The sequence below is a fragment of the Diceros bicornis genome, chromosome 23 (genome assembly GCF_020826845.1).
Source record: "Diceros bicornis minor isolate mBicDic1 chromosome 23, mDicBic1.mat.cur, whole genome shotgun sequence".
In the NCBI taxonomy this organism is placed as follows: Eukaryota; Metazoa; Chordata; class Mammalia; order Perissodactyla; family Rhinocerotidae; genus Diceros; species Diceros bicornis.
This window is the reverse complement of record NC_080762.1, coordinates 383,954-408,186: the sequence shown is the minus strand read 5'-3', so window position 1 is coordinate 408,186 and position 24,233 is coordinate 383,954. Positions and strand designations below refer to the sequence as shown.

At 46.4% G+C, this 24,233-nt stretch overlaps 1 protein-coding gene across 2 annotated transcripts in view; it reads right to left on the bottom strand.

The window, feature by feature from the left end:
• NHSL1 (NHS like 1) overlaps positions 1–22,891 on the bottom strand; it is a 120,635-nt gene extending 97,744 nt beyond the window's left edge. Inside the window, exon 1 of one of the 2 annotated variants that reach the window (XM_058566179.1) lies at positions 21,853–22,891. In XM_058566179.1, coding sequence (XP_058422162.1) covers positions 21,853–22,054 — 202 coding nt within the window. In that variant the 5' untranslated portion in view covers positions 22,055–22,891. The remainder of the gene's footprint in view (positions 1–21,852) is intronic. The other variant, XM_058566178.1, reaches the window with a different exon arrangement.
• Between the last annotated feature and the right edge of the window lie 1,342 nt (positions 22,892–24,233).

Below are 24,233 nucleotides of genomic sequence, written 5' to 3'. Positions count from 1 at the left end.
TTTGTCTCTGCCGAAACACAGGCCAACAGAGAAACATCCTTTCTAAGAGAAAATTCCATCTCCCCAGCAGGAGGTCTTTCTTCCTATTTGCAACAAAAAAGAACAATGACTTTTCCACTTTTGTGCTTACAAAACTCCCTCAACTCTGACTTGAGCAGAACTAGCACTGTGACTTAGGCTCTGGCCGAAATGACAGTTTTCCTAACCATAAAACTTCACCACCCGAGGAACCCAGGCCCCCTCACCTTTCAGGCAGAACATGCTGAGGCAGTCCCCTGGAGCGCCGTGCTCGCCGAGCAGCCTGCAGAGCTAGGCAGAGCTGTCTCCCAGCCCACCTCCCACACTGCAGAGCGGGGCGGTCAGCCAGCGCCCTGACCACAGGAAGCCACTGCCCAATCCCGGCCCGGGCCAAGCCGCTGACACCTCCCTGTCTCTCACGCGTGACTTCACACCACAGAGTCAGCTAGGCTCGTCCCGGAAAGTAAGGGAGCCTTGCGAGCAATCGCTGTCCACACAGCCCCGTGCGAGGGCCAGCCCGAGAGTCTGTCTCCTCTCAGCATTTCCCCGGCAGCAGACGTAGCAGCTCACGTGACCAAGGACACAGACGAGAACCCCCTCGATCCAGCGTAACTGTCTGCTGTGAATCACGACTACTGTCCTCTGACCTCACCAATCCTTTGCTATCACATTCTAACTGTGTTTCTGGTGTGGAACAACCCACATCTTGGTACCTACTCAGCACTAAACATGACATGAAACTGTGCTCAGCTGTGTGAGTCCACGGAAGGGGCGAATACCTGGGAAGTGCTCAAACAGTCGTGGACGTGCCGGCGCTCACTGTTGTTACCACTACAGCTGATTAACTCGGGCGTTGGGGTAAAGTGAGAAGCACATTACACTTTCACGGTATTGCCACTTTTCAGATGAGGAATCAGAGATTTTAATACACTTCAGCGGCGTTAGAGACCGTGAATTTCTCTCCGCTGCAGCCATAATCAGAGCGTTCAATTTCTCCCCTCCACTGGAAAGCTAAATTCGCTCTGGTGAGTTAGGGTCACTTTACTGTAAATTCTTTAATGCAAGCTAAAAAGAGATAGAAGGAATTTTACTGCAGATCTGAAGAAAAATAGTCTACAAACGTGGCCTCGAGAGCACCCTGCTCTCAAGTGCCATCTGCACCGTGAGCGGCCCTGCGGCCCTCGAGATTCCATCCCCTGGTCACAGGAAGCGGCCATTGTTCACAAGCCCCGCTGTTGTGTGCACGTCTTCCTTTTGACTCCACAGGATGCAGGAAACTGACTCACAGACCAATCTGTCTGTCTGTCTGTCCTGGAGTCCCTGCTGCAGCCCTTGCTGCACAGCATGGGCGTCTACGGCTTTGGCTTTCAACACGAGGCATGGCGCACCCTAGTCGGGCTTCTGCTCCTCATCCCCCAGTATCGTCAGCAGTGCCTGGTTAACAAGTTCCCCACCACGAGGAAGTCATTGCGTCAGCTGCCTGATCACAAAGAAATATAAGAGGTCTCTAGCCAGACACTCGCTGGGGTGGAAAGACAAAGCAATGGTGACCCTTAGAACAGAACTGGGAGGACCTCCAGCTTGTCTCTTCCGGTGGACCAGCTCAGGGGTGAGGTGACTGCCCAACCAACCATCGGCTGCATCAAATCCAAGTCAGACCACCCGACCCCCCAGGTGACCCTCCCTCGATGGCCCAAGTCATCCTTGTCCTCTCCTATCCTGAGTGTCTTCCGGCAATTCATGAACTGCAAAGGTGTTCCTGAAAGTAACTTTGTGGGTTCGATTCAACTTTCTAAATTGCACAGAGAGAAACTCTGCTCCTTGGAGAGACTTCTGAACACAGGTTAGTACACGGGCTGGGGTGGCTGTGTGCTTTTAACAGCACTCTGTGAACGCTCACCGTTACGCCTTTTAGCACAGAGACGACTGTGTGTGCTGGAAAGAATCGGCACTGGAGGTAAAGAGAAGCAGACGCAGCCACCCCTGCAGCAGCACCTGGCTGGTCTTGAGAGCGGTTCATGACTGTAGCTGTGGGGACTGAACGTGGGACTAAACTAACTCAAGACGCTATCCTCCTGGCCTACTCCATCAATTTCGGGCTGTGACGTAGATACAGATACGTATATTAATATATATAAGCATTTTGTTAGGTGCATTATGTCAGGAAAAGAGACGATCTTTGCCTTCTTACAGTTTAGTGCAAGAGGTGGGTGAATAGCTAAGTATATCACAATGTGCTAACTACATAATAGAAGAATACACAAAATTAATAGTGATCAATGATGGCTCCTTGCCTATTACCATTTAAGTAACCAGTTTAATTAACCTGCTAACCAGGTTAAAACATCTATAATTTAATGTAATGGGCTGAATAGTGTCCCCCCAAAATTCCTGTCTACCCAGAACCTCAGGATGTGACCTTATTTGGAAAGAGGGTCTTTGCAGATGTACTGAAGCTAAGGATGGACATGAAATGCTACTGGATTAGGGTGGTGTGAGGGACAATGAGAGTGTCCTCATCAGAGACAGAAAAGGACCCGCAGACACAGAGGAGCCGTTGAAGACGGGGCAGAGACTGGACTCAAGTGGCCACAAGGCAGGGACGCCCGGAGCCACCAGAAGCCGGAAGGGCAGGAAAGAGTCTTCCCCAGGGTCTTGGGAGGGGCGTGGCCCTGCTGACACCCTGACTTCGGACTCCGGCCTCCTGAACCTTGAGAGAATACATCTCTGTTGTTTTAAGCCGCCCGGTTTGTGGTACTTTGTTACTGCAGCCCTGGGACACTAGTACACTTAGCAAGTAACAATTATGGGGGAGGGGCGTGATTTCTTTTTCTTTTTAAACCAACTTTAATTTATGATTATATGGGCTTAAAACCTGCGTTTTCCATACTGCTGTACTTACTATGGCTAAATTTGTACAGAAAAAAAAAATCTTACTACAAATATAACACTCCCTAACAGCACAAATTCCATCTTCTATCAAATTAGTGAAATTACAGGGATCACCATCTGAAACGCTCACAGCACTAAACTCGAGCAGAGGAAATGCAACAGGCTTTTACTACTATCAAATATAAGTATCATTTTTTAAAAAATCCCTTGTTTTCACCATCAAACAACTGTGAATATGTTTGAGAAACAAAACATGAAAAGGCACACCGTTCAAACTAGGAAAAAAAATAAGAACTACCCATTAGAATTATTATTATCTGCCACCACAGATCACTGCTACTGAGATAGGAAAACCCAACCTGCAGAAGCCTGGGTGAAGGCAGCGGGCCTGGGGTGGCGTACGCTCCAGAAGCTCACCCTCTGGACAGGACGAAGGGCCTGCCTTCGCCAACCAACCATGACTTAGAGCAGCCACTTGTCCCCCTCGTAAGATTACAAGACCCGCATCACATTCCAGTTTAACATGATCACCTTGGCCAGAGGGAAGGAGGGCAGCCACACACACAGCCAAAAATCCTCAGACACTCCTGTCTTCCAAACCGCTCCCATGCTAAGATGTTTGTGTGCTAAAAAATTTTTTTTGGTTTCAATAAAAGAGGGAGGATATGGGTATAAATTAGGAATTAATTTGCATAATGCACAGAATTTTTGAGTCCAGATGGGCTCGAAATTCTACTTTGTTCCTGGCAAAACACAAACAAAATCATACAAGAAAAGCCAGCAAACCCTGTGCTCTCCCTCTGCATCCTCACTCTTCTCTCACCAAAAGTCAGGCAAAGATGTCCCCCCCCGAGTCAAGGGCTGCTTCGCAACAACTGGGAGAGAATCCACAGACCAGGTGTTTCCACACCTGTAGCTCTCACTAAACAGCGGAGAAGACTGGAGACTCACTCCCAGTCACCCTCGCTCCCTCCACCGCAAGAGACAAAGACGCTGAACCCTCGATCCTCTGAAGAGGGCCAGGTGAAGTCAGTCCCCTGGAAGAGAAGCCCCCCTGGGGCCATGGCTGAGTGGCACCTGCACCTTCACGCCTGACACCATCTGAACATCTTACAGCTTTAGAATACTTCAGTTTTCACCAGTATTCTGAATTTCTCAGAAAAGAGAGAGGCTTTTCTATCTATTTATTACTACCACAGGCCTAAGACAAAGAAGGAAAAAAGTACAGCACCATAACGTTAAATTGGCCAACTTCACGCTTCCCCTGCCCAGTTTAAACTGGCCCCAGCTCTGGTGCCCAGTCAGGGCATCTGGTGCTCAGGTCTCATGAGGTCCCAGACACAGCCTCCTCCTGTCATCACTGACCCCGCCCCCTCCCCCTCCATCCTCTCGGGAGACTCCTGATCCTGGCTTGTTAGACGGCCATGTGGTGCTGGACACACACTGGCCACGGAGCTCCAGGCAGCCGGCAGCGCTCTCCGGGCTCTTCAACAGCTCTGGCCTCAGGCGGCCTCATGCACTCACTAGGTTTCCTCCTGGAAGCATGGGAGTTCTGCCCTAATTGGTCACTTTAAATATGCTTTCCCGAGCAGTTCTGAGGGTCATTTCCATTTCTTTCCTTCACTGCCTAGTCTGCACTCCTGGACACCACAACCAAGAAGCAGCCCTCACCTGGGCCTGATCATGGGCTCCATCTGTAATCTCATCCATGGCTCCCTAGTGCTCCAACGCCCAGACGAGTTGATTTTTTTTAAGAACTCTTGGGCCCTCTGGTTCCACTCTCCCAGGGAAGGTAGTAATGAGTTTCCACGTTGACCAGAGCCCTTAGCTTCTGCCATCTTACAGCCTCTGCTGACCCCTCTCAGATGCCCAGTTGCCTTCAGTCCGCTGCTGTCCACTGGGCTCTGGCCCATGGCTCCACACCCTCCCTGGAAGCACGGACACCTCATGACCAACAGCAGCAGGAAGGCATCTTAACTGTGCAATCCTGCTGCGTGCACCCAGCCCTGAGGTAGCTTCAAAAGGCAGTGCCAATGGCTGAGACGCTTCTTCAAGCTACAACATTCCTTTATATCTTGTAGTAGTTTCTTTGTTCTAAGTCTGACTTCTTAACCCACCTTTATACCTACTACATCTTCCCAAAAGGTCTCCAATGGCTCCATTCTCTCTCTCAGGGGAAAAAAAAGCATGTTTCCACTTATGTAAAAAACACAAGGTCAGAATAAATCCCAAACTCCTCATGTAGCCAGAAAGGCCCTTCTGGACTTGGACTCAGTTCTTTTCCCGAAATTTTCTGGCCACATCCCCTTAAGTGGCCCTGTTGGTGGGCTCTGTGCCATATTCCATCTGGCCTCATACCGCGACTATCCTTACTCAGGCTATTATTTCCTTTGTCTAGAACGCAGCCACCACCCCACAGCCTGCTTTTTACCTCTCCTATGCCTTCTCTGACCATGCTCCTTTCCCTCAGCAGAATCTCTCTCCTCGCACCGTGTCACTACGGCCCTTTATTTATGCATCTACCACAGTGTCACAATTCTGCCTGCCCACCTAAAATGAGAGTTCCTCAAGGTGGGGACTTGCTCATTCATACGAACCTCCAAGGCCCTGTGGGGTGCCACGGTCAATGCAGCATACACCAGAGCTGTTACCACTTCAATATTTCATCCAAAAGCAGATAGTTCACGGAGAGAGTACAAAACCCAGATGAGGTATCCAGCTAAGCGCATCGTGATTCCTATGAAAAGCCATAAACTTACTTAACATGTTCCTTAAAATTAAAGATACTATTTCCCTACAAACAACTGTACTGAGACTCACTATTAAATAAGTTACTGATCATTAACACAGTCATGGGCTGCATAATGCCGTTTGTCAGTGACGGAAGGCACAGATGACAGCGGCCCCACAAGACGAGCACCACAGAGCGCAGGTGTGCAGTGGCCTCACCTTCTGGGCTTGCGTGAGCACCCTGTGAAGTTCGCACAATGACGACACTGCCTGACGACGCGTTTCTCAGCGCGTGTGCCCGTCGTTAAGCGACGCATGACTGTAGCTCAACTTATGGTGGAATTTTTACAAATTATCCTTTCTTTAAAGATTAACAGTCTATTGCAATACTATATACAAATACTGAATCATTATGTTGTATACTTGAAACTAATGTCAATTATATATCAATAAAAAAATACATCATTAAAAAAAGATTAATAGTCTGAAGAGGCCTCATTTTGAAACCCACAAACACAAATACCATTCTCTCTTAAGGCAAGTTCGCCAGAGCAAACTCTGAGAGCAGTTTTTCCTACTCTCATCCAGCCTAAATTAAATGTTTGAAGGATGATGAAAGTGGAAAAGAAAAAGAAAGAATTTTTCTGTTAGTATCCATACAGGAATGTTGAAGTCAGTGTGTCCAGCTGGAGGGAGGATACCAAAAGATGCCATAATAATGACCCCAAATTGCCTTTCTTAGTGAACTTACGATGAAGTGTATTCTAGGAGAGAAACAAAACCAGTAGAGTCTAAATTTCATTCCTTAAAGCTCTGCCGCTGTCACTGTGCCCAGTACAGGTCATTATGTCTTGGAGAGTCTAGGTTAACACACACAAATAACCTCACAGCCTGTCATGCCACACATTCCATCCAAGTGTCCCCTGAGGGGCTGACTCCCAACAGACACATGTCAATGGCAACCCCCCAAAAACAATACTCACCTAAAGCAGAGAGGTCACTTTTGTCATCTTCTCACAAACGTCTGAGTAATCCAAGGAAATTAAAAACCTTCAACTACAGAAACAGGTACAGCTCTTCTGCCCACAGAATCACCCTTAACCATTCTGAATAGAAGTTGGGCTGCACATCAGAATTCCTCGTGCATCAGCCAAGCAGGAGGAACCAAGTCCCACCACAAGGTACTTGTTAATGAAACCTTGGCCCTTGGGCTGGCCTCGTGCCACAGCAATGGGTTTGCGCGCTCCACTTTGGCGGCCCGGGTTCACAGGTTCAGTTCCTGGGTGTGGGCCTACACCACTAGTTGGTGGCCATGTTGTGGTGGCGACCCACAAACAAAACAGAGGAGGACTGGCACGGATGTCAGCTCAGGGCCAATCTTCCTCAGGAAAAAAAAAATCAGTCCATAACCAGCGAGAGTAATTGGACCATACTGACATTTAATCATCAAGCAAAAAGATGAAAATTAAAAGGAAGACACACCAAGTTAAAACACCAAGCTCCTGACAATTCCTGCATAATCAAATATATTACTCTAATATTTAAGTTATTAAGACTTATAAATTTAAAATATTTTATTTTGAAGTCAACTATATATTTGAAAAACTCACCGCTCTATAAAGAACTAGAAGATTTCCATAAAAAGGTAGTTTATTTCTGAAATCACCATGTTCTCCAACTTTTGATCCACTTAAACCTTGGGGACAACGCTTCATGGAAGGAGCAAATCATTTCCCTTTCAACTGCCAAGTCTCTGAGCAGTCAGGCAGCTTGAAGCATTGGAAACAGCGAGTTATTTCAGGACCCATAGGATTTACAACAATAATGGTCTGGGGAAACCACAGCATTTAGGCTCCTTCAGTCTTTTTCCCTGTCCTGGAGTTTAAAAATAAGCAAGAAAATGACTCTCCGAATTGGCAGACCAATTTCAGGGTGGCGTTTTCCTCAGTGCACGATAACCACAGAGTTACATGACCCGCAGAGGGCAGAGCATCCCACAGCAATAGCTCTTCTCTGACTCTCCTCTTGGATCGCGCCAAACAGATCTGAGACTTTTCCCTTTTAATTTTGTTTTACCTCTTCCTCCCTCCTCTCTCTCCCTACCTCCCTCCCCATCCTTGCTTTGCATTAGTAAAGTCAGGTTTTAACAGAAGTCACCTACAATTCTGTCCACGGTAATAGCTGGCATTTACTTTATATTCTATTTATATTTAATGCATCTCTGTAAATTCAGCTAGTAATGATAATAAATCTACTGCCCCTCAAGAGGAGAAAAGCCACATGTCACAACAGAAGACTAAGTTTAATGTCTTATAGTGCATGTGCTCCTTCTGGGGCAGGTAGTTATTCACGACACTCTGTAAGTTATTCACGGCCTCCAAGGACTTCACTTCATACAAAAGAAAGGCTGCAGCCCAGGGCCCTTGGGGTTTTCTGTTTGGTTTTTGTTTTTTCCTTTAATTCTTTGAAAGCTGAATAAATTTTGCTGTAAGAAAAGTGGAATAAAAGTTACCCCAGAGAGCCTTGTTCTTGGGCTACCATCCCTCCTCTGCCTCTGATGTCATGAGTGAGCTGCTTGCCTTCAGCACGTCTATTTAAAAACCTCTGTGTGACAGAGTGAATAAGAAGCTTCCAAAACCTGCTCTGTGGGGTCAGCAGAGGAATCTGTCACTTGACCTTCACAGGGCAGTCAGGAACGTCAAAATTAAACTAAATGGAGAGGAATACAATCTCAGCGCCATTTCAGAGAGGAGAAGGGATGTGAGGGCACAGCCAGCCGGCCGCCGGCCTTATGAGCTTCCTCCCAGTCCTAACAAGCTAGCCTTGTTCTGTTGAGGTAGCTCTGCCTGATCCTTTCATAACTCCAATTTAGGGACTAAAACACAAATATTTAGTAAAATGCTCTCAGATAGGACTGAGAGAGGAAAATACATGGTCATTGTTTCAATAAGCTCTGTCTCTAAATAATTGCTAACGCTGGCTTCTCTAATTAGATGTATACAGAACAGTCAGAATTCTTTGAAATTTCACTTCATCCACAAAGAACAACATCTTTACAATTGTCATCATCTCTGAGACTTCACAACCAAAACACAGAGTAACTACTCGGGCACCAAAAGCTTTGACATCAGGTGTGAGCATCTTTTATCAATTATCTTGTGATTGGAGAACGAGAGGAAGCAGAACAGTGCTTTTGAAACTGTTACTTTTCTCTGAGCCTCACTTCTTGAGTCACAGAAAAAGTTTTTTTAGATCTCTGCTTTCAGTGTATTCAGACTGCACCCAACAGCGTGCAGCTTTCCTTGCATCAATCAGACCACTCACCGAGCACCGACTGTGGGCCCAGGACGCAGACGGGGCTGTGGCATCGCAACAGAGACTATGGGAAGATCATGTTGATTCTGAGTATCAGGACATGGGGTTTATCAAGGAATTTATTAAGGAAAAGGCAGAGAGTCACATCAGCTTTTCCAGTCACATTTTATATAATTCTCATTTGTGTTAATGAGGATCAAATGTCACTTAAGTGTTTGGCTAAAAATGTCTGGTGGAGTACAACTGCATTCAGATAATAGAAATAGGTCTTACCTTTACCATTTTTGACTTTTTTATAAGCAGATGATGTAAAGAAAGATATGAAATTGAAGATACGAGGAGGCAATTTCAACCATATAAAAAAAAGAAAATACATTTGGTGTCCAAATATCAGATGGAGAGAAGAGAAGAGAGAGCAAGGGAGAACTCCACGTTATTAGAGCAAGTGCTTAACAGGGAAACCAGAGCTTCAAAGCCATCCTCGCTCACCACGTGAGACAGTGCGGTCATCCTGCTCGAGAACTGAGTGATTTTATAGAAGCGTTTAAACTTAATGTTTATAAAGAAAACTGGGATGCCCAAATATAGTCATGACTCTGTAACATTAATGCAAACACGTCCTTTATTCAACTGTACTAAGAAGAAAAGCCAACAGCAGATACAAGGGAAAAACGTATTTACATATTACAGTAACATCCCGCTCATCAAGAGATCACTTTTCTGACAAACGCAATCACTCAAAATATGGGCAAGAAGCAAGAAGCCAACATGGTCTCTGACCAGATAGCATCACTCACAGGATTGGGGCTCAGGATCTCATTATAATCTCCCGTCAATACTGTTGTAATCAACTGGACTGCCCAGACCCTCCACAAGGTCACAAATCAGAAACACCAGAGCAGAGTGTGGTGGAGACAAGAGGCAGGAACAGCCACACAGGAGGAAAGAGGAAGCTCACAGCCTTCGGGCAGCAGTAGAACAAGAAGCAGGCAGTGAGACAAGCTTCACGCCAAAGCAAGGATCCTCACAGACCTCAACGTCCCCAGGGCATCGCCATGTTCTTACAACGTTCAATGACTGTTCACAGTGACACCAAGGCATCAAAACGAGGCCCACTTCTGCTCTGAGGACTGAGCAGAGATGCTGCATGATGTCACAGAAAGAGTCCAGGACTAATCACGAGAAGTGGATTCAAACCCAATCTACACCATTACTAAATAGATGGCTTTGGGCAAGTCACTTAGTCTTTTAGGGACTTCTTTCTCACCACAAGAGGGCAATGCCCCTCTCCTGCCTGTCTCACAGGACTGTCACAGCAATGACCTGAGACCACACATGTGTGAGTGCTGGGTCGACCTTGACCTGCAAACAGACCCTATCTGCAGAGTCTGCTTTAGAAAGGTGTTCATAGAGCCAGCCCTGATGGCCTAGTGGTTAAAGCAGGGCGCTCACCGCTTCAGCAGCCCAGGTTCACATCCCGGTAGCAGAACCACAAAACTTGCCTGTCAGTAGCCACACTGTGGCGGCAGCTCACATAGAAGAACTAGAACAACTTACAACTAGGATATACAACTATGTAAGGGAGATTGGGGAGAAACAAAAAAGGGGGAAGAGTGGCAACAGATGTTAGCTCAGGGTGAATCTTTCCCTGCGGGGGGGGGGGGGGGGGGGGGAACGATGTTCATAAAAAAATACTTCAAATTGTTTTAGAATTCTGAAAGATGAATGAGGCAAGCTTCTGTTACATGGAAATACAAAAAAGGCACAGTCCTCGAACATTCTCAGTAAGCTAACACGTAGTCCATATGATCACAACGTAGAAAAGGATCCTTAACAATCACCATTCTTTTACAATAACTTTATGTTTCAAAGAAAATGCAGCTTTTCTTCCAGTTCAGATATAGGATCTCTGATACAGACAGGCTAAAGTCCAACAATTCGAAAGTAAAGTGAAACGGACTGAACTTCCCCACTAACTTTCCTCTATGGGGGATGGACAGTCGGTCAGCAAGCACAGTGACAGAGACATCTCCAGAAGAATGGCACACTGCCATTCATGGGCTCTCCCTTGGGTCAGCTGGCAGGTGCAAGTATCGCTGAGTGCATCAGCAGGCTCTCTGCCACAGTGCCCCGCAGGGGACAAGGGTCATACTGGAAGTGGCTCTGTCCCCTGCTAATTCTCAAGTACTTCCCCTCTATTCACCAATGTGTCCCGGGTTAGGGGTGCAGCGGGAAACCTAGGAGAGAACTCAGAAGGGATGTTTATGTGCTCGTGGTGATCAGTCAGTTCTCAGACCAGATGATTCCTGAGATGCACCACTGACCCGCATCGCATCTCAGGATACCGCTGCTGTGCGAGGCCTTCTACAACACTGATACACAAGCGGACAGTCCGCAGAAACTCCAGCAGAGTGGTAACCTCTGACGCTGAAGGAGCTGTCCGGTACACAGCATGACACACCTACCCAAAGAAGGGAGGCCTACTGAAAGCTAAAGGCTGTGACCTCAAAGGGAGTCATGAAGTCATTTCAGTAGGTCAGGACTGACATTTTCTGTCTAGTAAAATAGAAAAGATATGAAACAGAAGAGAAAATAGAGAGTATCACATGTAGACATGCAGTAAACGTAAGTAGTTTCACAAAGTTCTTGTTTCATTTACATATATGCGTGTATATATGTATATACGTGTGTGTGTGTGTATACACCCACTGTGTGGACAAGTAACTAATGTAAAGTGTACTTATTACTCTGGAAACAGGCAAAACTTTTTCAAATCACTGACTTAAAACAACAATAATTAAACTTCTTGGGCACTGAAAAATCTAAAACATTCACACCATAGATCCACTGTAGAAGATTCTTCTCCCATTCCAAACAATCATCTGTTGTAGGGACACCTAACACAACTCTCTCAGAAACTAGAAGAAAATTTACTAACTGGATTTTTGTTCAAATCTTTATTAGTTGGAATTGAAACATAACCTTCCAGATTTCTAAAGTCAGTTACATAACCTTTCCCTGGTTACAATGACATAAGAAGACAGAGCAACTGGATAAACCAACACATCCCCAGTGTGTGGGATGAAACCAAGGTCTGGTGATCAACTGGATAAACCAACACATCCTCAGTGTGTGGGGTGTAACCAAGGTCTGATGACCCAAAGGAATGTTTTTATTTATTTATTTATTTATTTTTGTGAGGAAGATCAGCCCTGAGCTAACATCCATGCTAATCCTCCTCTTTTTGCTGAGGAAGACTGGCCCTGAGCTAACATCTATTGCCAATCCTCCTCCTTTTTTTCCCCAAAGCCCCAGTAGATAGCTGTATGTCATAGCTGCACATCCTTCTAGTTGCTGTATGTGGGACGCGGCCTCAGCATGGCCGGAGAAGTGGTGTGTCGGTGCACACCCGGGATCCGAACCCGGGCCGTCAGTAGCGGAGCACGCGCACTTAACCGCTAAGCCACGGGGCCGGCCCCCAAAGGAATGCTGAAGGAGAGACAATCCAACCTCTCCAGCTTCATGAAGCATCAGTAGCCCACAAGATCGCCCCAAATGCAACAAGGTTTCTCAAAAATTGCTTATAAATCAACTGGGATCCTTAGAGCAGAACAACATTCAGGCATTCATATGTAATTACAAAGAATTGGACATGGAAAGCTAGAAAGGAAAAAATGTACTTAAAACACCTTTTTATTGTAGGAATAGAGTGTGTTGATCAACTCTGCAATAAAATCACTTTAAGGTAAAAATCAAAGTTCTTTTTCCAGGAAGTCAAAGCACTCTGTGTACTTTCTATTTGTGAAAAAAATTATGTAAATAAATAACTACCAGTCACGACAACCACAGCAACCAAGCCAAGCACCAGCCACCAGCCCCCACCAGAGTCAACTCACAACCTGCCTCTTGTGTGCTTCAAAAGAATCCTGACCCATCAAGACTGAAGCAGCACACACCTGCCAGGCGGGCATTCTGGTTTATCTCCAAGTGTAACCAGAACACCACACACCAGCGTCTATGTTAGCTCGGGCGTTTCCAATTACAACGTGAAAGGGAGCCTCCAGGAACAGAGGCGAGGGAACTATACCAACAGTACAATTACTTATTCTCATTTTCTCTTCAGGTTTGCTGAAAAGACAAAAATCAAGTGATATGGCTTATTGAAATGTCAACTGCCTATGGCTTTCACTTATAAATGAGCTTTCTTCCGAGAAGCATAAACATCCATGGAACCCAATCTGGTAATTTACTTGTTCCACTAACAGTTTTTTAACCAGTGAAGAGATTGGCCTTTGCCCTGTTCCACGCCTTTTTCAACCACATACAGAAGCTTTAGTAAGCTATGTCGTGAAAACAAACAATCCTAAAGCATTACATGTGTACAGTTAGTCAAGCAAGCAGCACACTCAGAACCTCGGCCGAGCCCCGTGGCCATCACTTTACCCATTCAGGAGACAGGGCCAGCAAAGGGAAGACAGTGGAGAGGTGTCACCATCTCTCCTCTTCTTACAGCTCACCCCTCCCTCCTCCAGCCCAGGGCCACCTCCTTCCATTGTCTCCCATTCACTACTGCCCCTAACACAGCCTTTTTCAAAACAGGAGGGCATGGAAATGGCAGGGAAGAGTCACTTTTCACTCCAGAGACATATGAGTGCCTGCTCTGGGGAAGGTCCTGTGCACCAGGTCACTCCAGGTCACTCACAGTTCAAGCCATTTCACCTTGAATCTGGGACTCACTCCTCCATGCGGCTTTCCCAAGGTGTTGGTTTATATCGAGTCACTAGGCAATGGGTGCTCTCAAAACACAAGAATCCAGAGCACGCGCCCAGATCCTGAGAATGAGTCTAGGAAAGGGCAGTATTGGTGGGGGGTGCACTAGCTGGGAACCCCGCTAACAAACCTCCCCGGGAGATGGTCTCAGACACCTGCCTGGCCAGGCAAGCACTCACCACGTATCAGACACGTTTAAACAGCCAAAATGTGATGCGTCCAGGACAGGGAGGTGTTCCAGCAAGAAGCAAATAATTGTTGGCTCGGTGTCTCTGATGACTAGTCAGTCCTCACACGTCAGCCATGAATGACAGAGAGCACCCGCGATGCTGCACTCAATGGTGCAGAGAAGTTTGGTGAGGGCTGAAGAAGGGCAGACCTCAGAGCCATCACTGCAACCAGCATCCCCAGCCTCAGGCCACACACCTCTGTACACACACAGCGTGCATGCTGACTGTAAGCAAGCTTTCCAATCACACTTACTAAGTGTCTAGCTGTGGCAAGCGCCCATTAAATGTTAGCTACTGTTAATACTTATGGGTGGGTTGACTGACAGAGATGACTTGAAATTTAGTATTTTAACCATCTCAGGATTAGACATAAAAACTCAGGTATACAGTCACGTGTCACTTAACCAGGGGGAGACATTCTGAGAAACGCGTCGTTAGGTGGTTCTGTCGTAGTATGAACATCACAGAGAGTCCTTACACAAACCTAGATGGTACTCATCTTATGAAGCCACCGCCATATACTCGGTCCATCACTGACAACTTCGTGAGGTGCAGCACAACTTGAAGGATGACATAAAGGAGGTGACAGCTTCCACGTGGGTTGTCTAAGTTATACAGTACTCTAAAAGCACTTATTTCTATACTGAAAATTCTACAGAATAGTATATTCTATACTAGGATAAAGACATCTTCTGACTTAACTGACTACTGAGAGTGAAGAGATTGCACCCCCACAGACAGTACAATTAAATGCAACCAGATCCAATTTGTAGGCTGATAGAGCATCTATGAAACACACACTCATCGATTCAACAATCAGCTGCACCTGCCCGTATGCATGAGGAATAGGTATTATCCCCTAGTGCAGAGAGGAAAACCAGAGCTTGGACAGACTGGGTGACTTGGTCCAGGTCACACACTCTGCAGGTGACAGAAGCGAAATGTCCAGGTATCCTGACCTGGTGCTCTAGGCATCATTCCCTCTCTGTCAACTAAGACGTAACCGAACACCCCCAAAGGCCAGGCTTGGGGAAACACTGGCTATAGAAACACAAAAACCTCTCCTGCCTGGGAGATTAAATTCTAGTTTCAGAAGACAGACAGTCCCAAAAATAAACACATAAAGTACCTAGCATACTGGGTGGTGCTAAGTGTTTGGAGAAAACTAGAGATGAGGATAGAAAGGTCGGGTGAGGGTCAGATGGGACCGTTTTAAGCAGGGTGACTGAGATGACTTCTGCGCAAAGGTTTGAAAGAGCAGTGCGCAGAGCTGGGGTCCTACAAGGAGTGGAGGCCGGGTCAGGGCCCGTCCTAAAAACAGCAGGGAGCCTGGTGCGACTCAGAGGAGGCCAGGAGGCACAGGGACAAGTCTGGAAAGCTCTGGGGAGACAGGCAGGTCACGTGGGGCCTCACAGAGCGTTGTAAAGACTGCAGTTACTAAACTGTCCGAGAAGGAAAGCACCGAGGTCTCCAGCCGTGAAGCTGCACAATGTGACCCCTGAGGCTGCTGTGTTCAGACAGGCTGACCTGGGGGGGCGGGGTGGAGGGAGCAGGAACGACCGCAGGGAACCTGCTGAGAAGACGGCAGTCTCGCTGCTTGGTCTCCTCACCGGGCCCCATTTCTGTCCACCAGGTCAGCTTTACTAGTGGCCAATGCTGTCAGATCAAACGCTGCTATGAAGTGCTGGGTCCACACCCTGTCTGAGCGGAGCAGCAGGGACAGCAGACTGCCACCAAAGCCACGTTCCCAAACACGGAACCTCGCTTCCGCCACACTCCACAGAGTTCAGAGTTGGGAGCGCTTGTAAGAATACACGCATCAGCACCTTGAACAGAGAGAGCACACGGTGCTCCAGGGCCTGCCAGGCTCTCGGCAAGTTCAGAGGATCTGTCTGGTACGCTGGCCTCTGCAAACAGCCCTGCTAACAGAGTTCAGATGAGTTACGCTCACCTTGCCAACAACCGTTTACTGAGCACTTAGCCTTGGGGATAAAAGATATAAATAAGACCAGGTCTCTGTCCGAAGAGTTCGGAGTCTAGCTAAAGACGCAGACGAGTAAACAAATAACTTTAATCCAGTGTACAATGAAGGCAGTGGTCGAGGCATGTGGGCGGTGGAGAATGACAGGGGAGGGAGCAATCAGCTCTGCCCATAGGGGACCAGGGAGGACTTTATAGGGTTTTAAAGAAATTCTAGAAAGTGAAGCAGGAAGTCAACAGGCAGAGGAGGGGACGGGAGCATCCTGCACAGGGGTGGGGATGCAAGGGACGGGAGACGCAGAGTTCTGGAGTTGAGAAAGAGCAAAGTCCTTCTGCTATTTCTGCAGTTTAAAGACAGGGGACGGGAGGATCAGGTGGCACAGGGCCTCGGGCTGTGCCACATGGCGTGGGCCTCATTCTGTAGGCAGTGGGGAGCCACAGAGAGTGACCCAATCACACGTGTTTCAGAAAGATGACTCTGATCACGGTGTGGACTCAAGGGTGGCTCAAAGGGAGATAAGGGTGAGGCAACAAGAAAGAGCAGAAGACGGTGAGAGGGCCAGGGAAGAGGTGAGGAGGCCCCATCGCAGCTGGGGACACGTGGGTGCAGACTCTCTCCTTGAGATAAAACCGCCAAGACCAGAGTTAATGGAAGTATTTCACAGGAAATACTGTAGTTAAAAAAACTTTAATTGATAGAAAACATTATAGTTAAACCAAAAAACCTTGAAATTACATGGAAATATAACAACTGCAAGAGATTACAAAAAGTAATCCTAATTAACGTGCAGGGTCTTTTAAAATTATTTTTAAAAATAATTGTTTGAAAAGAATAATTTCAAAAAAATTTTTCAAAACCCAGTAAGGACATTTCAACAGAAAAGAACACACGTTACTCACTTCCAAACTCAGGCTCTGATAATAAGCTGCTTCTCTCACCACTCTGAGATAGTTCTAGTAATCTAAATAAGTGTCAAAACAAATTCAAAAACTTTTTAAAATAAATAAATAAAGAAAATTACATAAAACATCATTTCAATAGAACTTCATTATTTAATAACAAATGAAATCATTTTTGCAGTAAAACAAGGCAGTGAGACAACAGAGATCCCCAACCTCAAAACAATCCAAGGTCTATGAAGGGCAGTCTCAATGAACCAGATAAAATATTAAGTGGCACTCACAGTGTGTCTCTTGCACAGAATGTCAACTTCAGTAGAAAGAAGGAAAACACTACATTCCGCACTGAGTCTATTCTTATCTCTTTTATTAACACACCAAGACAAACTCCATTTAGCTATTTTTCCAACATACGTAACGACCCTCAGAATAAACATTACTTATTTACCTAGTTTTACTCTCAAATTTGGGTGCTCCTTTGACAATATTTGCCAATATTTTTCAGACTTCTTCAATGCCTTGAAGAAAATGTTTTTTTTTTTGTGAGGAAGATCAGCTCTGAGCTAACATCCATGCCAATTCTCTTGTTGTTTTTTTTTTTTTGCTGAAGAAGACTGGCCCTAGGCTAACACCTGTGCCCATCTGAAGAAAATATTCTTAAATCCCATAATTTTAAAGATGTCATGATCAAAAGTAAATCACAGCTATTTACATGGAAACAGGATCTTGGCTGCTTTTGGTCTTCCATGCCATTTTTCTCCACTGTAATATCTGAAATCACTGCTAATCTAATTATGCACAAGGATCCTGTTTTCTGCAACTATTTTATTAACAAGGACACTGGGATGAAATTACTTTAAATACAGCCCACTCCCACGTTCAACAATTGACTATCTAGTGGATGGGTTATCCATTACCCTTGATGCCTAGGAAGGCCATTCTCTGAAGTTCCTGGGAAGGGAGGAAACTGAAATTCAAATGATTCACATTTGGTAATGTTGTTAGTACATACGATCAAGTCTGAAAGAAGAGAAGGAAAGCATTGTTCAAACCCAGGCTTTGCATGTCAATTACCCTCTGGATCTGCCCACCTATCAATACAGGATCATCAATCATGCCTCTGCCCCACTCAGCCGAGAGCTGGGGATCCAACAAAACACACTCTCCTCAGTGACAGGACACCCCATTGTTATTCCTCTTCTTTGATTTTCTGTGACAAGAGAAGGGTAAGGGAGCAGATAGGGGTGCACAGAATAAATACTACTAGTCATTAGTCTCCCTTGAGAACATTCCGTGGTGCTGGAAACAAAGCTGAGCACGTTAAATATTGTTTAAATCAATGCTAACAGCCAGAAGACCATGAAAAACATGGAAACGCTCCAGATAAAGTATCTTCACCTAGACCTTCTCATCCAAGCCCTCCATTTTACACTTTTCCACAGTTATCCTGGATTTTCTTTTTAATTACCTCTTATATGTCTTGTCTGCTTCTCCACTTGAGTATGAACCCAGGACTTCAGGGCCTGTGTGCTATACTTCTCCACAGCCTGCACGTGGTGCTCAGCAAGAATTCCCACAATGCAAGCTCGCACGACCCCACGTGAGAAGCTCACGTTGTCTCATCTAGACATCACCATGCTACTACACAGGCACCTAGCAGAAGAGCGCACGGCTCACTGAGTCCATACTCAAGAGGATCCCAACTCACGCCCTTGGTTTTCACGGCTAATTAAGTCGAAACATTCTCTTCTCTCATAGAGTGGGTCATACCGCACCAAGAACACAAGAACTGGTCACTGCTGTTGGCCGATCGTCCTGAGGACAACTGTCGGCACAGGAGAGTGTGATCCCTGCCAGGGGCTGACGATTGATTAGTGACTGCTTGGACACATCAACATGGGTCTTCCAGCTACTGTTCAGGCTCAGGAAAACACTAGTCCAGCTGGAAAGATGCCACTAGTAGCGTCTTATCCTATAAAGTTTCTCCTTGGGGCCGGCCTGGTGGTGCAAGTAGTTAAGTGTGTGCGCTCTGCTGCGGCAGCCCGGGGTTCGCAGGTTCGGATCCCAGGTGCGTACCAACACACCGCTTGTTAAGCCATGCTGTGCCGGCGCCCCATATAAAGTAGAGGAAGATGGCCACAGATGTTAGCTCAGGGCCAATCTCCCTCAAGAAAAAAAGGGAGGATTGGCATCAGATGTTAGCTCAGGGCTAGTCCTCCTCACAAAAAGAAAAAAAAAAGAGTTTCTCCAAAGAACTCTCAAGCACTACAATCTCATCCTTAGCTTCTTGAGTATAAGTAACAACATTAGGTTGTAAAGCTACCTGTTTGTGTACTGATAGATATCCAGGAAGGTAACCACTTAAAAACTTTATTTTGATGTTACTGATAAGCAATCCAGCATGAAGATTCACTATAAAAAGATCTTCTAAAATGTAACTTGAAAGAACTGTTTTATACAATGAACGTGCGTCTTATACAACATACTATCCAGACTGTTGACAGGGACTCAGTGGGCTACCTGTGCAAAGCGATGTACCCCAGAGACGGTGGGCAGGGAGCAGGCAAGCACTCTGGCCTTGCAGCAGCTGCTGGGCGGGAGGGAGAAAGCCAGGAGGCTGTAGATCCGGACTCCCCACAGCCAGAGATCCCACAGGGTGGGGGGGAACCACTGAAGCGAGGCAGTAGTGTGGGCATGTGGCGGAGGGCAGGAGGGCGAGCAGGTTTTCAGAAACCTGTGTAAATCAAAAATACTAATATAAGGTAGGGGGGTTGCGGAGTAAGCTGAAAAGCAAGTGGATTCAAATGCATGTGGTCTGGACAGACAGACATAAAAGAAAAAAAAGATGCTACACAATTCCCATCAGACCAATATGTCTTCAGTGCATATTTATTTGCAACCAAATCCTAATACAGCCACTTGGCATTCTTAGCGCTGACTGATAATCTTCGCTCGAGTTTTAGCTTATTTGATACTCCTAAGAAAAAACTCCAATCCTGCATAATTTTTCTGAAAGATGTTTCCTCTTTTGATCTGCCAAGTGTAAACGAATGTCACTTCTGTATTTCTCCAAGGAAAGAATTATGTGGAATAAGGATCATCGGTTATAACATGCCCCTGAGACAATGTATCAAAGTTGGGAGACAATTTTCTTTTGTAAGTTAAATGTGAAACCAGAAGATAATACCACGCATTTTGATCTACAGGCAGCTTTTTAAGGATTTCCCCCTAACACGTATGTCAGAAATGATAATATTACCCATGCCCGACTATTTCTAAGAACATATAAATGTGCAGCATTATGCCCAGTATCTTTGTGAGGCTACTGTACCCATTCCATTAGCGATAAGGGGCACAGTCTTTTGTTTGTTACATAAACACGTCTTCCTTCCCTTCACAAGTCACCCTGTTCTCGACAATGACTTCTTTATTTTCCACAAGTCAAGTGTACAGCATTTGCTTCATTTCCCCACTAACCCTAAGACATGAAAAGCCACAGTCTCTTTCCCTTTAATGTTGACTGAGATGGAGCATCTACATAGAAACCCTAAAGTCGAATGCTCACATGTCACGATCTTCAACAGAAACTTGACAGCAGTTGATTTAAAACAAAACAAGTCATAAAAAACAACTTTCAGCAAAAGCCAAAGGAATCAAAACTACACCCTCTTGCAACCACAGCACTACTGTATCCACCCTTCAAACAGTTTCTTCAAACATTACAACCCAGCCATTTACCAGAACCACAGCTTATTCCTGATTTAGAACAGTCAAGTCCGTGGACTCACTCAACTCCATGACTCCAGCCGAAGGCACGGCACCTGCCCTACGCCTGGCAATTACACTGCATCTGAAGGAAAACCTGCGTATTTAAGCTCAGCATCAGCGGACCACTGCTGGTCACCTTCTTGACATAGTGAACAACCGACATCTTCAAAGAGCAGCAACTAGTTCCTTCTGTGCCACAGATTAACAGTCAAGAGCAAACAGTGTCACACATCATCCATGAAAAAGGGCTACACTTAATTCTCAGTCTACGGAATATAATTATTGGACCCATAAGCACAATTTAACTTAGTTTATTCTCTCACATTTCACAGTTTTGTTTCCCAAAAGAGGAGAAAGAACACATCCCTAAAAGATTCCAGCGAGGTTTCTTCTGGCACGGGAGGAATGTGATAAACAGGGAAACACAACCATGAGGAATGCCTGGACCCAGCTCCTTTGTAACACTTCAACAGGGCTCCCCACCGGGTCTGCCTCAGCACCGAAGGGAGAAACCATTTCAGACCCAACAATCCAGTCTCTACAGTAAACGTTCTAAGAGGAAGAACTCAGAAAGTCTAAACACAAAATAGGGCTGTGTTAAGAAATATTGAAATATTTCCCTTTCCCCGCCAGGACTGAGGTTTGTCTTCACCTTGAGGAAAGCAAAACATGCTAACCCTGACAAGAGACCAGCGTTGGTCGGAAAAGGAACTTGAAAGAAATCCAAGAACTCCTTTTGGCCAAGATACCAAGAGCAAGCCCTTCGTGTGTTCCTTTTCCTTGATGTCACCCCAACACCTCTTTAATTCAAGCGTTCACGTAACTCATCAATTTTCTTAGAAGAAAGATGCAAGGAGACCCTCCAGGATCCCAGGCTCCTCAGTTCACTGCTCCAGAAAAGAGCTCCACATCCCAACCTCAAACTGCTGTCAGAGCGACGACTCCTCCTGTGAGGGTGTTCACACCGAACTTTTCACGAGTCACGTGAGCGTGAGGATGTGAGGAGGGGAGAGTGCTGGGGACAATAACAGCTATTTCATCCTTCTCAAAAGGATGTGATCTCATGCTGAATCTCATTGGAAGAGCACTTTTATTTTAGACATGTCAGAAAACGAATGACACTGAATTCCAAAACAAAAACAAACGAAACTCCTAATGGGTCCAAAAATCATGAAGGGAAATCAGTGACAGAAACAAAGAATTCTATAAACTTCTAAAAATGTTTAAGTAAAAAAAAAAGTCAAGTCACCTTTTCTCGGCTGGCTTCTGCATGTCCAGTTTTCATCATCCACTTCCACCTGCTGCCCACAAACCGAGAGCTCTCCATCACTGCGAAACAGCCTCTTTGTCTGCCTGGACAAGGAGGAGAAATTCAACCAACTCACAGCACGTGAGAGAGAACCCGGGCTGGACTTGAGTCTGAGGGAACCTGATGAGCCGTCCTTTTTCATCTTCTTTCACATCAAAATCGACTACAGACAAAGGACAGCCCAACAAACAAAAAGCCTTGATGTTTAAAACTGTTCCAGGTCCTTTAATCAAGCCTGCTCCTTCCCATTTACTCAGTGTTGAGAGAGAGGCACGCTTCACGCAGAAAGACTGCTTCTACATCACCCAATTACAAAGAAAAGGAAAACGAGGGGTTAAGAAAAAATATATATTTTTTTACACTAGCCACAGTGTGGTACTTGGTTTCTAGGTCAGGGATGTCCACAGCTCCCCCCAAAATAAAAATAAAAACAAAGAAAAGTACAATTGTAAAAAAGGAAGCAGGGTGTCCATTTCAGGCACACTTGTCAGGACTTGGCGAAGAACACAAGCAAGGCTCCTTGGTGTGCGCCCAGCATCACGTCCGGGAGTCCCCCGCCTCTCCCAGGCGTCTCCCCACGAGGGCAAGAGTAAGGCGGAAGGAACTCCCGGGCTGGAGAGGCAGATTCAGCGTCAGCCCAGGCGCCCAGTCTCAAGTTCACCCACAGGTGACGGGGAAATCAGAGTTCGGCTCGCTCGTCCGGCACAGCGCAGTCACGAACCCCACGCCCTCCCCCTGGCCCTGAACCCCGGGACCACAGGGCTCCACAAACAATAAACAGGCTGCGTGGCTACCGCCCGGATCACAGAGGAAGCCTCTGTGGACGACGACAGGCTTTCCTGACCCGGGAGGCTCCTCATTGGAGACAGGAAACCCCGCCTCCCGCAGCCAGCACTCCAGGGGAGGCTCAAACTTCTGAACTCCAGCAAAGCGACCGAAACGCACGTCTGTGCAGAACACACGCTCTGAGGATAGAAAAAGAACTTAATTATCAGACCACACCTCTGAAGGGGGACTCTGAGAAGGGGTTTTAAAAGAGTATATGGTTATAGACACGTATCCAGCATTCCCAGAGTAGTTAAGGAATGTCACCATGGGAGGAAATGTATTTCCAAAGAGAATGAACTGACCCAGCTACCACTTCACTCCCAGCTTTCGGCAGAGGTGAAACGCAGGATCCCTGCCCCTCCCGCTGCCTCTCCCGTCTTCCACCAGCAGCTAGAGAGGTGTGCTGAGGACCCCTGGGGTTCGTTCCTCTCTAGCTTTGAAAGCGCACCCTATCACGGAGAACCACCGTCTGAGAGCAATTGGCTGCAGGCTCTGGCCCCGAGGCTCCTACGTAAATCCTTAATCATGGCAGCAAAGTATCCAGAGCCACAGTGGAAGGCACCTGGGTGCAGCATTTCACCCAAGGCCAGCCTGACTCCACGGTCCCAGGGGAGTTCAAAGTCCCTGCAACTTTCACCATGGAGACTTGGGTCAGCACCGGCCCCCACCCCACCCCAAAACACACACGTGTTATTCAGAGCCAGGCTAATAAGCAACAAGCAGAGACCCGGGTCCACTTCACTTTACTCAGCAGTGAGCAAATATATTAAAACTAACAAATTGCAGTAGAAAATGAAGTTTCACTAAAAATAATAAAAGCAGGATTTTGTGTCATACATCTACTGCAATCCACTGAGATTTTAAGAAAAAGGGCCTCCAAGCTTACCAGGACTGGAACATCTGTAAAAGGAAAACAGAGCAGCTGGGCGAGCCCCTGGGATGGACAGCTGGCACCACCTCAGAAACCACGGCAGGGAACAGGGCGAAGCCACAGAACCGTCCAGGGCAACAGACATGGGTCCTCAAGAGATGTGCAGTTTAAAGCCCTAGACTTCCAGAGAGAGAAGTTCAGCCCCAGAGAAGGTATGTGACAAGTCCAGTGTCACACAAAAGAGTCAGTGACGGGACCAGGTCGCATCAGACACCATGGGGTCCAAAGCCTCGCCACTTACCAGGGATGCTGGCTCCATCGCCAAGCAGGCTGGGCCTGTTTCAGCTACTAAACTGGAATGACACCTCCGTTTCGCTCACTACTACAAGGACGAGAATGATACAGTCATGCAGAGCACCAGCGGCTAACACCCAAGTTCACATATCCGGTATTCTTTCTGAGCCAGACACTTTTGAGGATCAAAATATAAACTAAAAAAGTAAAAAAAGACCCTCGTGCCAGAAAATATATAAACATCCCAAATCCTGCTTACCGTTTCAGAGGTCCATGGGACCCCCTGAGATACAGGGACTCATTCTCTAAGGATCCATGGACCCCAAAG